Source organism: Eucyclogobius newberryi, unplaced genomic scaffold, assembly GCF_026437365.1.
Source record: "Eucyclogobius newberryi isolate DKJ021-1_F unplaced genomic scaffold, fEucNew1.0.hap1 SCAF_8, whole genome shotgun sequence".
NCBI lineage: Eukaryota > Metazoa > Chordata > Actinopteri > Gobiiformes > Gobiidae > Eucyclogobius > Eucyclogobius newberryi.
Window position 1 is genome coordinate 28,998,061 of NW_027316500.1, and position 17,380 is coordinate 29,015,440.

The 17,380-nt window shown below is 45.2% G+C and overlaps 1 protein-coding gene across 1 annotated transcript in view; it reads right to left on the bottom strand.

The window, feature by feature from the left end:
- cfap46 (cilia and flagella associated protein 46) overlaps positions 1–17,380 on the bottom strand; it is a 108,087-nt gene that overhangs the window by 53,012 nt on the left and 37,695 nt on the right. The window contains exons 22-36 of the mRNA XM_072436325.1: positions 17,186–17,367; positions 16,713–16,844; positions 16,470–16,632; positions 14,640–14,673; positions 12,449–12,581; positions 12,172–12,355; positions 10,807–10,960; positions 9,121–9,302; positions 8,147–8,278; positions 7,441–7,602; positions 2,852–3,000; positions 2,034–2,132; positions 1,897–1,957; positions 1,677–1,808; positions 608–808 (exon numbers count right to left, since the gene is read on the bottom strand). Coding sequence (XP_072292426.1) covers positions 608–808; positions 1,677–1,808; positions 1,897–1,957; positions 2,034–2,132; positions 2,852–3,000; positions 7,441–7,602; positions 8,147–8,278; positions 9,121–9,302; positions 10,807–10,960; positions 12,172–12,355; positions 12,449–12,581; positions 14,640–14,673; positions 16,470–16,632; positions 16,713–16,844; positions 17,186–17,367 — 2,100 coding nt within the window. The remainder of the gene's footprint in view (positions 1–607; positions 809–1,676; positions 1,809–1,896; positions 1,958–2,033; positions 2,133–2,851; positions 3,001–7,440; positions 7,603–8,146; positions 8,279–9,120; positions 9,303–10,806; positions 10,961–12,171; positions 12,356–12,448; positions 12,582–14,639; positions 14,674–16,469; positions 16,633–16,712; positions 16,845–17,185; positions 17,368–17,380) is intronic.

Genomic DNA, 17,380 nt, shown 5'->3' on the forward strand with positions numbered 1-17,380 from the left:
CTGTATGAACTGTACCTCGTCCTGCACAGATCTGAGGCTGTATGAACTTTACCTCGTCCTGCACAGATCTGAGACTGTATGAACTGTACCTCGTCCTGCACAGATCTGAGACTGTATGAACTGTACCTCGTCCTGCACAGATCTGAGGCTGTATGAACTGTACCTCGTCCTGCACAGATCTGAGGCTGTATGAACTTTACCTCGTCCTGCACAGATCTGAGACTGTATGAACTGTACCTCGTCCTGCACAGATCTGAGGCTGTATGAACTGTACCTCGTCCTGCACAGATCTGAGGCTGTATGAACTTTACCTCGTCCTGCACAGATCTGAGGCTGTATGAACTGTACCTCGTCCTGCACAGATCTGAGACTGTATGAACTGTACCTCGTCCTGCACAGATCTGAGACTGTATGAACTGTACCTCGTCCTGCACAGATCTGAGGCTGTATGAACTGTACCTCGTCCTGCACAGATCTGAGGCTGTATGAACTGTACCTCGTCCTGCACAGATCTGAGACTGTATTAACTGTACCTCGTCCTGCACAGATCTGAGACTGTATTAACTGTACCTCGTCCTGCACAGATATGAGGCTGTATTAACTGTACCTCTGCTCGCCCGTGCTCTCCTCTGAGTCCGGCTGTGGCCTGGACTCTGGTCAGGGTCAGCTGGTACCAGTGATCTTGGTCTCCTCCAGAGGCTTGGGCCTCGTCCAACAGGATCAAAGCCTGGGCGTGGTTCTGCTGCTCACAGGCCAGAGCAGCCAGACGGAGCAGACTCCGCCCCGCGCTTATGTGGTCTGCAAACTCCTGCAGAAAATATCACAGTTCATACAAAAATGTATTACTGTGGTTATTGCCGCTATTGATTATATTATTGTTTTTACGTTCATGTATACTTCATTTCTGATCATTACGACTACAACTATGAGTTTTCCTGGTTATATTTATATCATCTATATTTTTTCATTTTTTTCCCTCTCAAATTGGCCTTAATTGATGAGAAAATGTGTGGAAAAGTTAGGGGAAAATGCAATTGTGCTTTTTTTTTGAGCCTTCAATTGTGCTTTTTTTTTGAGCCACTGATGGTGTCAGTGACAAAATGCTCAATTCAATAAAAACTTGATGAAAAAAATCAATACATTAGGTCACAAAACAGACAACCTAGATAAGATAAACAATACATTTTAATTGGACCTAGATTATTGGGACCTTTATTTGTATAAATGTACATGTACACAGCACGGATCGGGTTTTACATTACATTTGACTTAAATAAAATGAGAATATTAATATTTTCAACATTTACCTATAATAATTTGACCTCAATTATGTTAAGATTTTCTTACAGAAAGCTAAATAAACAGGAGTAAAAAGGTAAACTTGAACTAGTAAATTATATCACATTATTCAACTTTAAAATCATGTGGTGGCAAGAAACGTACAGTTGTGACATTTTGTGTGTTGTACTAATATCCAATGTGTGTGTGTGTTGTTATTGTTGTGTTCCCTGCAGATGTAAATGAGCTTTGCAGCAATAATCTGTCATATTTACATTTGTTCAATACAGAAGTTAAATCTATCTGAGCTGGCTTTGCCCGAGGTGACAAACTCAGATCTATTGCAGTTTATTCTGTGCTGTCATTTGCTGGACATGAATGACCGGAGCTGGACTCACTGTTGCCGCTGACCGTGCTTCCTCCAGGAGGTGTTTGGCCTGAGCGTGAAGCCCCAAACTGAGGCAGGCGTCTGCTTTGTCCAGCCAAACACGCTGAGCACACTCGTCCTCCCAGAGTGCATCGCTCTGACCCTGGAACACACACAAAAAGAACTCTTAACACTGTCAGAGCCGAGCACGCCGTCCTTTATGGAAATACTGCACATGTTCAAGGCCTGACCTGCTTGTGAGTTCGATCAAGGCTCTTCTTCTCCTTGTAAATGAGGATATCTCTCTTGCACCTGTAACACGTCGACACCATTATGACTTATACAGATAACGGACTGAGCGGTTAAGACTGAGACAGAGGAAACTCACCCGATCAGTTCTCGCTGGTGGATTCTCACCAGACTGTGGAGCTTCTCGTGATACGGTGAATGTGTCTCTACTCTCAGCTCACAACAGCTCTTCACAATCCTTTCAAACGTACATTGAATGATTTAAATATGTACGCGTTCCTTGATTTGATATATTTTTGTCCAAATCCCACCAATACAACTGTTCAATTGTAATGCTTTTTTATTTCAATTGGATGTGGGCAAATGATCGAAATATAGATAGTTTTTAATGTATTTATTTATTAACCTTTATTTAAACAGGTAAAAAAAAGAAGTGTGGGCGGGGCCAAAGTGTGAATTGCAGCACATTTACAGATTTACACTAGACAAGACACATTTAAGAAAGATTAAAACAGAACTACATTTAAAAGCCCCTAAATCCAGTTAACAATAATATAGGGAATGTTGTTTTGACATTTTGAATATCAAGTACATAGTTAAAAAAAATAATTTAAAATTCTGCTTAAAGAGCTAATATAAAACAAAGTTCCAAATAAGGGCATTAAGTGATATTTCTGCACTTTTGTCGGCAATTTTATAGGAATTTAGCATTTTTCATTCTTAGATCGCAACTACATTTTAACAAATTTCTATTCTATATCGTTACTGGGATTGAGATTTAAATTTTTGTCAATATTTCCGATCCTAAATACCGATATCTCAACTTAATCACATTACGATTATGATATTTGCACAAACAGTTCAACATGTAAAGCTTAAAAAGGAGTCACAGTTACAGTTTGGGCCACATAATCACTACTTCTTTTCCTTCTTTTATCGTATTGCACAGATATTCACCTGAGTCTGTAAAGTTGGGCGAGGTCTTTCCGGTCCAAAAGGTCGTGAGCGATGACCTCTGCCAGGTGTAACACGGGCAGCGCCAGGTGAGCCAGGGACAGCGACTGAAGCTGTTTTTCAAGCAAGTCCAGATAAAACAGGCTCCGCGGCTGCAGGAGAGCGAGAGGAAGATGGGTCACACGTGAAGATGTTTAAATGTATCGACACTTAACAGCTTTTGTTGGTGTCATTTGTTTGTCTAAACTACAGTAGCTTTAAAACTGTGGATCAATAGAGCACTTGTATTTCTTTCTTTCATTACACGGACTAATCATGCTCAATTTCGATACAATACAAAGCCAGGAATCCAACTCTGCCAATATCTAAATCTGATCCACTAAATGACAATTGAGTGAGTTCAAGCGCTGTCTCGTCGCTCCGAAAATGTGACCCGAGTTCTGTGGGGCCTCTCCTTGAACCGACACCTTAACGTGGTGGAGGGGTTTGAGTGCCCGAATGATCCCGGGAGCTATGTTGTCCGGGGCTTCATGCCCCTGGTAGGGTGTCCCAAGGCAAACAGGTCCTAGGTGACGGGTCAGACAAAGATCGGTTCAGAAGCCTCTTATGACGACGACACGAACAAGGCCGTTTACGTCGCCCGGATCGGCGTCACCGGGGCCCCATCCTGGAGCCAGGCCTGGGATGGGTGCTCCATGGCGAGCGCCTGGTGGCCGGGTCTTACCCCACGGGGCCCGGCCAGGCACAGCCCGAAAGAGCGACGTGGGGCCGCCCTCCCGTGGGCCCACCACCCGCAGGAGGATCCATAAGGGGCCGGTGCAGAGAGATATGGGCGGCAGTCGACGGCAGGGGCCTCGGCGACCAGATCTCCAGACACAGAGACTAACTCTGGGGACATGGAATGTCACCTCGCTGGGGGGGAAAGAGCCTGAGCTTGTGCGGGAGGTTGAGCGATACCGACTAGATATAGTCGGCCTCACCTCCACGCACAGTTTGGGCTCTGGAACCCATCTCCTCGAGAGGGGCTGGACGCTCCACTTCTCTGGTGTTGCCCGCGGGGAGAGGCGGCGGGCTGGTGTGGGCTTGCTGATAGCCCCTCAGCTCAGCCGCCACGTGTTGGCGTTTACCCCAGTGAACGACCTTCGAGTGGGGGACAGGCCTCTCACTATTGTGGCGGCCTACGGGCCAAACAGCAGTGCAGAGTACCCGGCCTTCTTGGAGTCCTTGGGAGGGGTACTGGACAGTGCACCGACCGGGGACTCCGTTGTTCTACTGGGGGACTTCAACGCCCACGTGGGCAATGACAGTGACACCTGGAGAGGGGTGATCGGGAAGAACGGCTTCCTCGATCTGAACCCGAGCGGTGTTCAGTTATTGGACTTCTGTGCTAGCCACGGATTGTCCATAACGAACACCATGTTCAAGCACAAGGGTGTCCATCAGTGCACATGGCACCAGGACACCCTAGGCCGGAGGTCAATGATCGACTTTGTTGTCGTGTCATCAGACCTCCGGCCGCGTGTTTTGGACACTCGGGTGAAGAGAGGGGCAGAGTTGTCAACCGATCACCACCTGGTGGTGAGTTGGATCCGCTGGCGGAGGAGGAAGCCGGACAGACTTGGCAGACCCAAGCGCATTGTGAGGGTCTGTTGGGAACGTCTTGTGGAGCCCTCTGTCAGTAGGGTATTCAACTCGCACCTCCGGGAGAGCTTCTCCCATGTCCCGGGGGAGGTTGGGGACATTGAGTCCGAGTGGACCATGTTCTCCGCCTCCATTGTTGATGCGGCTGCTCGGAGTTGTGGTCGCAAGGTCTCCGGTGCCTGTCGTGGCGGCAACCCCCGAACCCGGTGGTAAGGGATGCCGTCAGACTGAAGAAGGAGGCCTATCAGGCCACTCTGGCTTGTAGGTCTCCGGAGGTCATCGACGGGTATCGGCAGGCCAAGCGAGCCGCGGCTCGTGCTGTCGCAGAGGCAAAAACCCGGGCCTGGGAGGAGTTCGGGGAGGCCATGGAGGAGGACTATCGGTCGGCACCAAAGAAATTCTGGGAAACAACTGGGGAAGAAACAACTGGGGATGTCGTCGGACGGTGGAAGGAATACTTTGAGGATCTCCTTAATCCCTCAGTCACGTCTTCCGAAGAGGAAGTAGAGACCGGGGACTCGGAGGCTGGCTCATCCATCACCCAAGCTGAAGTCACTGAGGTTGTTCGCAAACTCCTCGGTGGCAGGGCTCCGGGGGTGGATGAGATCCGCCCTGAGTACCTAAAGTATCTGGATGTTGTAGGACTGTCTTGGTTGACACGTCTCTGCAACATCGCGTGGCGTTCGGGGACCGTGCCTCCGGACTGGCAGACCGGGGTGGTGGTCCCTCTGTTCAAGAAGGGGGACCGGAGGGTGTGTTCCAACTACAGAGGGATCACACTCCTCAGCCTCCCGGGTAAGGTCTATTCCAAGGTACTGGAGAGGAGAATCCGACCGATAGTCGAACCTCGGATTCAGGAAGAGCAGAGTAGTTTTCGTCCCGGTCGTGGAACACTGGACCAGCTCTATACCCTCCATCGGGTGCTCGAGGGCTCATGGGATTGCCCAACCAGTCCACATGTGCTTTGTGGATCTGGAGAAGGCTTTCGACCGTGTCCCTCGGGGTGTCCTTTGGGGGGTGCTCCGGGAGTACGGGGTCCGGGGCCCTTTGCTCAGGGCTGTCCGGTCCCTGTATGACCGGAGCAGGAGCTGTGTTCGCATTGCTGGCAGTAAGTCAGACCTGTTCCCAGTGCATGTTGGACTCCGCCAGGGCTGCCCTTTGTCACCGGTTCTGTTCATAATTTTTATGGACAGAATTTCTAGGCGCAGTCAGGGGTCGGAGGGTGTCCGGTTTGGGGACCACAGGATCTCATCTCTGCTGTTTGCAGACGATGTTTTCCTGATGGCTCCATCAAACCCGGACCTGCAACATGCACTGGGACGGTTTGCAGCCGAGTGTGAAGCGGCTGGGATGAGAATCAGCACCTCCAAATCCGAGGCCATGGTTCTCGACCGGAAAAAGGTGGCTTGCCCTCTCCAGGTGGGTGGGGTGTCCTTGCCCCAAGTGGAGGAGTTCAAGTATCTCGGGGTCTTGTTCACGAGTGAGGGTAGGATGGAGCGTGAGATCAACAGGCGGATTGGTGCAGCGGCTGCAGTGATGCAGTCGCTGCATCGGACTGTTGTGGTGAAGAGGGAGCTGAGCCGAAAGGCAAAGCTCTCTATTTACCGGTCGGTCTACGTTCCTACCCTCACCTATGGTCATGAGCTTTGGGTAGTGACCGAAAGAACAAGATCGCGGATACAAGCAGTCGAAATGAGTTTCCTCCGCCGTGTGGCTGGGCGCTCCCTTAGAGATAAGGTGAGGAGCTCGGCCACACGGGGGGAGCTCGGAGTAGAGCCGCTGCTCCTCCACGTCGAGAGGAGCCAGCTGAGGTGGCTCGGGCATCTGTTTCGGATGCCTCCTGGGCGCCTCCCTCGGGAGGTGTTTCAGGCATGTCCCACCGGGAAGAGGCCCCGGGGAAGACCCAGGACAAGCTGGAGAGACTATGTCTCTCGGCTGGCCTGGGAACGCCTCGGGATCCCCCCGGAGGAGTTAGAGGAAGTGTCTGGGGAGGAGGAAGTCTGGGAGTCCCTGCTCAGACTGCTGCCCCCGCGACCCGGCCCCGGATAAAGCGGCAGAAGATGGATGGATGGATAGATGGAGTTCTGTGGGGCAGTTCCCGGGGGAGTTGCGCGCGACCCTGGGGCAGTTGCGTGCGACCCCGGGGCAGTTCTGTGGGGCAGATCTGTGCCACCCCGGGGCTGATATGTGCGACCCCGGGGCAGTTGCGTGCGACCCCGGGGCAGTTGCGTGCGATCCCGGGGCAGCTGTTTGGGGTAGTTGCGTGCGACCCCCGGGGTAGTTGCGTGCGACCCCCGGGGTAGTTGCGTGCGACCCCCGGGGTAGTTGCGTGCGACCCCCGGGGCAGTTGTGTGCGACCCCGGGGCAGTTCTGTGGGGCAGATCTGTGCGACCCTGGGGCAGTTGTTTGGGGCAGTTGCGTGCGACCCCGGGGCAGTTGCGTGCGATCCCTGGGCAGATCTGTGCAACCCCGGGGCAGTTGTTTGGGGTAGTTGCGTGCGAGCCCGGGGCAGTTGTGTGCAACCCCGGGGCAGTTCTGTGCCACCCCGGGGCTGATATGTGCGACCCCGGGGCAATTGTTTGGGGCAGTTGCGTGCGACCCCGGGGCAGTTGTTTGGGGTAGTTGCATGCGACCCACGGGCAGTTGTGTGCGACCCCGGGGCAGTTCTGTGGGGCAGATCTGTGCCACCCCGGGGCTGATATGTGCGACCCCGGGGCAGTTGTTTGGGCAGTTGCGTGCGACCCCGGGGCAGTAGTTGCGTGCGACCCCGGGGCAGTTGTTTGGGGTAGTTGCATGCGACCCACGGCAGTTGTGTGCGACCCGGGGGCAGTTCTGTGGGGGCAGATCTGTGCGACCCCGGGGCAGTTCTGTGGGGGCAGATCTGTGCGACCCTGGGGCAGTTCTGTGAGGGCAGATCTGTGTGACCCCGGGGCAGTTGTGTGCGGCCGTGCCTGTTCGGAGACGGAGCGTGCGTTGAGGCATCTGGAGCTGCTGTTGGTCCTGAAGACGCGCCTGGCCTGGTCGGGACAGTGGAAACACACCCAGTCCCTCAGGGTCAGAGGGGGGCTCAAATCTGAGAGCAGGGGCTTCGGTTTGTCCTCATCCAGGGAGATCTGATGGAGTTAGTTCAGATTTCAGGTCATGAATGTTATTTTTTTCAAGCACATGCTACATCATTAATATACACAAACACGACAAATGAATGTCTGAGAGCTCGAGGACGCTGCGGGACAGTATTTCTTTTCCTGTCAGTATCGTTTAATCTGCTTGTCTTTTATTGAGCAAAGGCAGTTTCATTGCTTGATTTTTGTTTAATTGTTTGAGGTTTCTCAGCACAACTCTCCATTATTATTTCTATATCATTCATTATTATTTACTTTTATTGGGGAAATCAGTAAAAGTATATAATATAGGATATAATCAAATATATAGTAAACGTCATGCTGTTTTCACATGTTTAATACCAACAGATGGTGATGATGGTGCTAAAGACCTACTAGCTTGTCACACTTTCTGCTAACAAAACAAAATATAATACAATACAATACAAACATTAACAAACTTCTATCATTGTACTATAAAACTACAGACTCTAGTATTTTACAGGATATTCTTGCATCTTAAACTGTGTAAAATGTGTTATAATCTCCTTTACACCTCTTTTGGTTTCTTGACTTTCCCCTTGTCCTTTTCTTTGCCTCTCTTGGATCCCGCGGAGGCCGGAGACGCACTCTGGGCCTGGAACTTTATCATCATGCTGGAAATGTGACCCGCTTCTGTCATGGAGACCTGTAACGACACAGCGGACGTGCAGAGTGGACCAGAGTGGACCTGAGTGGACCTGAGAGGACCAGAGAAGACCAGAGTGCACCTGAGTGGACCTGAGAGGACCAGAGAAGACCAGAGTGGACCAGAGTGGACCAGAGAGGACCAGAGTGGACCAGAGAGGACCAGAGAGGACCAGAGAGGACCAGAGAGGACCAAAGTGGACCAGAGTGGACCAGAGAGGACCAGAGAGAACCAAAGTGGACCAGAGAGGACCAGAGTGGACCAGAGAGGACCAGAGAGGACCAGAGAGGACCAGAGTGGACCAGAGAGGACCAAAGTGGACCAGAGTGGACCAGAGAGGTTCAGAGTGGACCAGAGTGGACCAGAGAGGACCAGAGTGGACCAGAGAGGACCAGAGTGGACCAGAGAGGTTCAGAGTGGACCAGAGTGGACCAGAGAGGACCAGAGTGGACCAGAGAGGACCAGAGTGGACCAGAGTGGACCAGAGAGGACCAAAGTGGACCAGAGTGGACCAGAGAGGTTCAGAGTGGACCAGAGAGGACCAGAGTGGACCAGAGTGCACCAGAGCGGACCAGAGTGGACCAGAGTGGACCTGAGAGGGCCAGAGAGGATCAGAGTGCACCAGAGAAGACCAGAGTGGACCAAAGTGGATCAAAGTGGATCAGAGTGGACCAGAGTGCACCAGAGAAGACCAGAGTGGACCAAAGTGGACCAGAGAGGACCAGAGAGGACCAGAGAGGACCAGAGTGCACCAGAGTGCACCAGAGTGGATCAGAGTGGACCAGAGTGCACCAGAGAAGACCAGAGTGGACCAAAGTGGACCAGAGTGGACCGGGACGTACCTTCCACATCTGTAGGACAAAGCGGTGGGCTCGGAGCACGTTTGGACGATGATCCGGAGCGGTTCTTCCGGTCATGGTGGCGAGGAGAGTGTGCGCTCGGACCAAAGCGTCCAGACACTTTACGTCCGTGAGTTCAGACGGAGCGGGTTCTTCTGAAGAGCCGCCGTTTGTGGACGCGTCGTCTGAAAGAGAGAAAAAGAGCGGTTTAATGAGCTGATCACTCTGTAATTACAAGCCATTTCTAAAACATTTACACAAATACATTACCTAAAAATGTATATCTAATTTAAGAGTAATTCGAAGACCCAAAACCCAAAGCTGTGTTGACAAAATAATGGATACCGTATTTTCTGGACTATAAGTCACACCTTTTTTCATAGTTTTGGCCATGTAGTTGCGTTACAATTGTAGTATTGTAGTATCTTTAGTACAGAAAGTCTTGAAAAGCTTTTTTTCTTCTCTTCAGCCGGCGATTACTGTTTTGCCGCATTATTAGGACGACTTTACCATGAGCTGGTTTATGTAATTAATCTTCAAATGAATTAATGTAGCCTCTTTGGGAATATGTAATGGCTTCACAGCGGGGCTCTGCGCTCGCCTCGGCTGGAATCCCTCATGCGTTAAATCATTATGTAATTCAAAAGTACCAAAAATAACCTTAATACTACAGCGTCGTTCCAGTTTAAAAGAGGGCGATTCTCCCAAAGGAGACGCGTTACAAACTGTGGAATGACAAAGAGGTGTATAAGGTGTATAAAGGGCAGCGTAAAACAGACATAGATTGGGCTGCCCCAAATAAATTGTCTGTTTGCTGTAACCCGACATTTTTCAAGTGGGTCGGTAGGCAAATTCTTATTTTTTTTACTTTGAAGGCAAAAAAAAAGATTCAAATTTTGCCATTTTTTGACTCGGAGTGACAGTCCAGGGGTGAGGCTTCAACAGTCCAGGGGGCGGGCTTCAACAGTCCAGGGGTCAGGCTTCAACAGTCCAGGGGTCAGGCTTCAACAGTCCAGGGGTCAGGCTTCCACAGTCAATGACGGAAAACGTCTCGATCAACCCAATCGGGAGACTATTAAATCGATATTTCAATCGACCTTTTGTACGCCGTTATCCTTTATTTTGGTAGCGAAGGCGAGCGGGGGGAACATGCGGGGGACGTCAGCAGCGCCCACAGAGGTAAATAAACTTGTAAAAACAATATAACGACATCTATGCGCGTTCTGTTTTGTTACAGACGCATGTGGAGGACTGAATATGAAGACGCACATGTGTTGCGCAGTGCGTTATCAGTCCTTAGGGATGAAAGATAGGTTTACCAACGCGATAAAAATATTTGACACGGCGGTTTAGGAAAGACCGGTCGGTGAGTCTGCGAAATAATTGAAAAATAAAAGATTGACATTTTTTCAACAAAATGCTGATTTTTTTTTTCAGTCGGCTAGTTTCATACCAGGTCGGTCGGGTAACGGCAAAACAGACATATCATTTTGCTCATTCTGACGATAAAAGTTGTATTAGCTTCTTTTACTGCTGTTTTATATTACTCAAACAAATGATCTTCGAATTCAGATTTTGACACACTATATTTTCCTAATGGTCGACCTACTCTCTTGATATCCGTGTGCAGAAAGTGTGATAATAACATGTAGCTGGTGTTTCTCAGGGTGAAAGGAGGGCTGATGGTACCGGGCAGGAGTGCGTTCTCGGGGTGGAGCTGCACGAGCACGTCTGTGGCCCACTCCACCATCTGAAGTGCATCTGCTTTGGGAAAGTTGTTGAAGAACAGCCACTCGGAGAGCTCCAGGAGAAGACTGACCTTTTGCCACTGGGACTCTGCTCTCTGGTGACAAATGAGCACAAAGCACAGGAGTGGGTTGAAAACACACAACGTAAGGTTTATATTTTACAGTGGCATTGAGACTCTAGTTCTGGAGCGGTCTGACTTTGAGTGACACTGGTATTGATCCTCCAATGACATCACATGTATTAAAGAGGCCACATTTTAGCAATAAAAACGTCCTAATTTAATTTTGTTAAAGACTTTCACATGTTATCAGAACAGAGCTATTTAGTGATATATCGTGACAATTTAAACCACATGCATCAAATCACAAGGCAATGCACAACTTTAACCACAAGAGGGAGCCCAATCGCCATATATCAAAGAAGTGAACGACTAAAGGCAGTTTTGTCTATATTTCTCCCAGAAAAACACATATTTTGAAAGAAAGTGGGCAGAAACAGACAAATATAATTCATGTGCATACAACTGATGTAAATAAGAGTGTCTACTGTACCATTATTATTAGTATTATTTGTCTTATGCCAGATATTTTTATTTGTATTATTATTATTTTATTTCATCTTTATTTTTATTTTCTGCCCACCATTCCCTATTAAGATATGAGAGGACCTGTTTAGAGGGGTTTTGCTAATAAGAGTTTTTGTTTATGAGAGTTCTTCTATTAAGATAATATTTTTTTAATCTTCCTATAAGTTATCTGTCCTTTTCCTCTGTGTCTACTGCATTGTAACACCAAAATTTCCCTATGTGTGGACAATAAAGGAATATCTTTATCTTATCTTAAATAAGATATCAAATCAAATGCAAAATAAAGAATGGTTGCACTGTGTCTTAAAGGTATTAAAATGTAGGCATTATAGTTAATTATACATATTTTTATTAGGTGGATTTCAAAAGTTTCTTGATTTGTTTAAATATTCATTATAAATTTGAATATGTGATTTAACTTCTTACTGTTTGACTTTTATCAAATATATGAAATAGCCTCGCAGCTAGCTCATTGTTTTACATTCATTAATTCTGGTAAGCATATTACAAATGTGCTTTGGCTTTGAATACGATCTCAAAGTGATGTTTATGGGTCTGTGCAGTGTCCACAATCCTCCTCATGGTGGCGCTAACGACCTATTTGAAAGAGGAGCTTATGGTAAACAGTAAAGTAACATACAGATATCACATCAGTGCACGATCCAGTCTGCAATAAACCAGAGGATAAATGATTTTGAGCCGTCATGAGCCGCACATACAGTGAGTGTGTCGATGGCTCGTTGGTAACAGCTCAGTCTCTGGGTTAAGTCCTGAGAACACAGCGCCACCCGATGCCACATATCGGAACAGCACTGCTCTCCTTCTCCCTCCAATTTCCGCATCTCCGTCGCCACGTTGTCTCCGAGCCGGGCTTTTACACAGATTAAAGACTTGAGCAAAGACCTGAAAGAGCACAAACAAACAAACAAACAAACAAACAAACGAGTTCAGGAACGAGCCGCTCTGCACGTGCATTCGTGGTGGGCGCGCGCTCACAGCTTGTGTTCGCCACGAGGCAGGTCGAGCTGAGCCTTCTCCAGGAGACGTTTGGCACTTTTCAAGTCGGATCCGTCCATGTGGATCTGGAGGAGCAGACGGTAAACGGCGGCCCTCAAAGGCACGCCGTCGTCTGCAAAACAGCAATATTCAGATTTAAACATATTCAGATTTAAATATATTCAGATTTTAACACATACAGATTTTTAACATATTCAGATTTTAACATAATTATTCAGATTTTAACATATTCAGATTTTAACATAATTCAGATTATAACATAATTCAGACTTTAACATATTCAGATTTTAACATATTCAGATTTTGACATATTCAGATTTTTAACATAATTATTTAGATTTTAACATATTCAGATTTTAACATATTCAGATTTTGACATATTCAGATTTTTAACATAATTATTTAGATTTTAACATATTCAGATTTTAACATATTCAGATTTTAACATAATTCAGATTTTAACATATTCAGATTTTAACATAATTCAGATTTTTACATATTCAGATTGTAACATTTTCAGATTTTAACACATTCAGATTGTAACATTTTCAGATTTTAACACATTCAGATTGTAACATATTCAGATTTTAACACATTCAGATTGTAACATTTTCAGATTTTAACACATTCAGATTGTAACATTTTCAGATTTTAACACATTCAGATTGTAACATTTTCAGATTTTAACACATTCAGATTGTAACATTTTCAGATTTTAACATATTCAGATTGTAACATTTTCAGATTTTAACATATTCAGATTGTAACATTTTCAGATTTTAACATATTCAGATTGTAACATTTTCAGATTTTAACACATTCAGATTGTAACATTTTCAGATTTTAACACATTCAGATTGTAACATTTTCAGATTTTAACACATTCAGATTGTAACATTTTCAGATTTTAACACATTCAGATTGTAACATTTTCAGATTTTAACATATTCAGATTGTAACATTTTCAGATTTTAACACATTCAGATTGTAACATTTTCAGATTTTAACACATTCAGATTGTAACATTTTCAGATTTTAACACATTCAGATTGTAACATTTTCAGATTTTAACACATTCAGATTGTAACATTTTCAGATTTTAACATATTCAGATTGTAACATTTTCAGATTTTAACACATTCAGATTGTAACATTTTCAGATTTTAACACATTCAGATTGTAACATTTTCAGATTTTAACACATTCAGATTGTAACATTTTCAGATTTTAACATATTCAGATTGTAACATATTCAGATTTTAACATAATTCAGATTTTAACATATTCAGATTTTAACATAATTCAGATTTTTACATATTCAGATTGTAACATTTTCAGATTTTAACACATTCAGATTGTAACATTTTCAGATTTTAACACATTCAGATTGTAACATATTCAGATTTTAACACATTCAGATTGTAACATTTTCAGATTTTAACACATTCAGATTGTAACATTTTCAGATTTTAACACATTCAGATTGTAACATTTTCAGATTTTAACACATTCAGATTGTAACATTTTCAGATTTTAACATATTCAGATTGTAACATTTTCAGATTTTAACACATTCAGATTGTAACATTTTCAGATTTTAACACATTCAGATTGTAACATTTTCAGATTTTAACACATTCAGATTGTAACATTTTCAGATTTTAACACATTCAGATTGTAACATTTTCAGATTTTAACATATTCAGATTGTAACATTTTCAGATTTTAACATATTCAGATTGTAACACATTCAGATTGTAACATTTTCAGATTTTAACACATTCAGATTGTAACATATTCAGATTTTAACACATTCAGATTGTAACATTTTCAGATTTTAACACATTCAGATTGTAACATTTTCAGATTTTAACACATTCAGATTGTAACATTTTCAGATTTTAACATATTCAGATTGTAACATTTTCAGATTTTAACATATTCAGATTGTAACACATTCAGATTGTAACATTTTCAGATTTTAACACATTCAGATTGTAACACATTCAGATTTTAACATATTCAGATTTTAACATATTCAGATTTAAAGCGTGTGTGATTCTGTTCCCTTCCAAAAGCACACACACAAGATAAACCAACAGAATGACTTGATTAACTCAACCAAGTCCAACCAGAAACACAAATATTCAGAAACACAGTATTTACTCACCAAGTGTTTCTGCCAATGTCTTTTTATTCTGTTTCTGAAAGTAAATTGGCAAAAACAAGACTTGATTAATGGTGGAGACTGGTATCCCTGTAGCGCCTGTGGAAAAACAAACTCAGAAATGACACCAGGCCCTCTGAGACACGAGACATGAGCCTCAGAGCGCTGCTGGAAAGTAGAGTCAAGTTTGTAGAAAAAGAACCGGGCAAATTCCCACACAAACTGACATTAATTATAGATTTCAAGTGAGCTAAGTATGGCTGCTACATATCTGGACCCGTCTCTGGAGATGTGAGCTGCTGCTTCTCCTCACGCTGCACTTCTCCTTGAAAGCAGTTATAAAAACAACAGAAATACGAATATTTAAAGCTTCTATACAGAGACGGCTCGTGTTTTCCTCATACAATAATATCTGATATTTCTGTGTAAATGGTATAAAAGAAATGGGGTCGAGTTAGTAAGATGCAAATAAGTATTTTAAACTCACCATGAAACAAAGGGTGATATTTCTGCACTTTTACATTCACTTTTTGTGCATTCCATGTTTTAGCAATAATAATACCGTATTTTCCGGACTATTGGTCGCACTTTTTTTCATAGTTTTAGCCGGGGTGCGACTTATACTTATATTTATACTTATATACTTATACTCTGGAGCGACTTATATGTGATATTATTTGTTTCTTTCACACTTGCAACCACATTTCATACTCCAATGCGACTTATTTATGTTTTTTTCTTCTCCATTATGCATTTTTTGGGCTGGTGCGACTTATACTAATATTAATAGTAATAATAATAATGCTGCATCCTATAAATTGACGCTTCACATGATTCTTTCACACTCCGTGGTGTTAAGCTCTTATTGTAGCCACAGCTGCACAGTTCCCTCCAGCGCCCCCCTGTGGCCCCTGGTATCCCCGCGGTCCCCCATCCCAGTACTGACCACACCCTGTCGACCGGATCAGGCATGTGCAAACAGGTATCGCCAGAAAAAGTGTGAAATACTTTCTACATTCTCCTGGAAGAATTGGAAGACATTTACATTGTTGTCACTGTAGCCCTGGTCCTGTAGTGCCATTTTGTGATAAGAAATAATACAATGTTTTTGTTTGTGGCTACTTCCTGTATTCTGTTTGTCTTGACAGCGGAGCGTGGAGAGGTAAACACTAAAGATTTGAATGCTCCGATAAGAACAACGGCAGTCTTCGCTGAGCGGGCTGTAATTGGAAAGGGACTGAACATTTCCCGAAACAAAAAAGGGACCCGACTGTCAGAGTCTTTGTACTGCTGCAGTCTGGAGACCACCCTCTCCTGCTAACAAGGTTTACATTAGGTTTACTGCACTTCACAAAGCAGAGGGGCCGCACCGGAGCGCTGACGTAATGACTGCACGGACTCCATGTTAGTGAAAAAGCCAGGGGAGTTAACCACTGTTTTTGTAGTTAATTTAATGAAACATATGGTGGAGCCACAGATGAAAATGGATTCGTACTTTGCAGTGATAGATCCACCGCATTGACACGTGGCAGACATCAGAAAAAGCAGCTTGGTAAGTTTTTAGATGGTTCAAAAGCTCAAGGAAACATAGAAAACACCACATTTCAAGAGTCTGAGATCACGTTTCTGCAAATAATGTTGACTTTCTTTTGCTAAGTAACCAAAGTAAAATACAAAAAAAAACATACATTTGGAGTCAACATGTGTATTTGTAGCTAAAAGCCAATGGGCACAGATGTTGGTATCAAAGCATGTGAGTTTAAAAGATAAATACTGTATGTTTACTACTATCTATGGGATTTACAAATATTAAATACTATATAAGCTCCATACTGTGCGTTGGCTGAGTGTGTGGAGGAGAGCTTTCTGGATGATCTCCAGGGGGTCCCGGAGCCGCGCTCGCTCCCCAGGGGTCCCGGCCAAGGGGAGACACGTGTTGCAGTAATGCCCGGCAGCAGCAGCGCACAGGCTCCAGCTCCCGGCCTGATCTGCATATCTGCATTGAACACAGATGTGGAATCATCACGTTATAACACATGTATAACAGCCGCGTTCAACGTGCTGTGGACACTTGACCTGACGCTGGACAGCAGCAGGTCCAGAGCCGCTCGGTATCTGCTGAGATCACCGCGAGATTCATGAGCCAAACTCAGCGCTCTCAAACAGGACGCTCTGCTCAGCATCTCATTCACTGCACCGCCGCTGTACCTAGAGACAAGAATATGTACCATCATATAACATGTAACTATACGCCTTATGCAGCTTTGCAATTGTCATTTCAAAGAGCAACAGCTACAGAAAATAGATCTAATTAGGTTTGTGCACCTTCATTTCCCGGGCTCATAAGTTTTATGCATAAAAACATCATTACATAAATTCAACTGCAATACTCTTTGACGTGCACCAGATGTCACTTTATAATCACAGTTTATTATCCTGTGCCCCACTTAAAGGCTTAAAACACCAGCGTTATGCATCATGTTTACTGGATATGGGATGTACTCACTCCCCTGTTCATGTGTACAGTGGGGTTACTATGGCGCACTCACAAAGCATAGGGGGCGCTGCTGAGCCTCTGAGCGGCGGCTTCCTTCAGACCGAGGGCTCTGTGTGAGCAGCTCAGGACCAGGCTGTGGTCATCAGCGTCGTGGCAGAAGGTGGACAGCTGGCACCACACCTGCAGCTCCACCACAGCGTCAGGCCAGCTGCACTCTGAGGCCAGACTCACCAACTGGAGAGGGGGA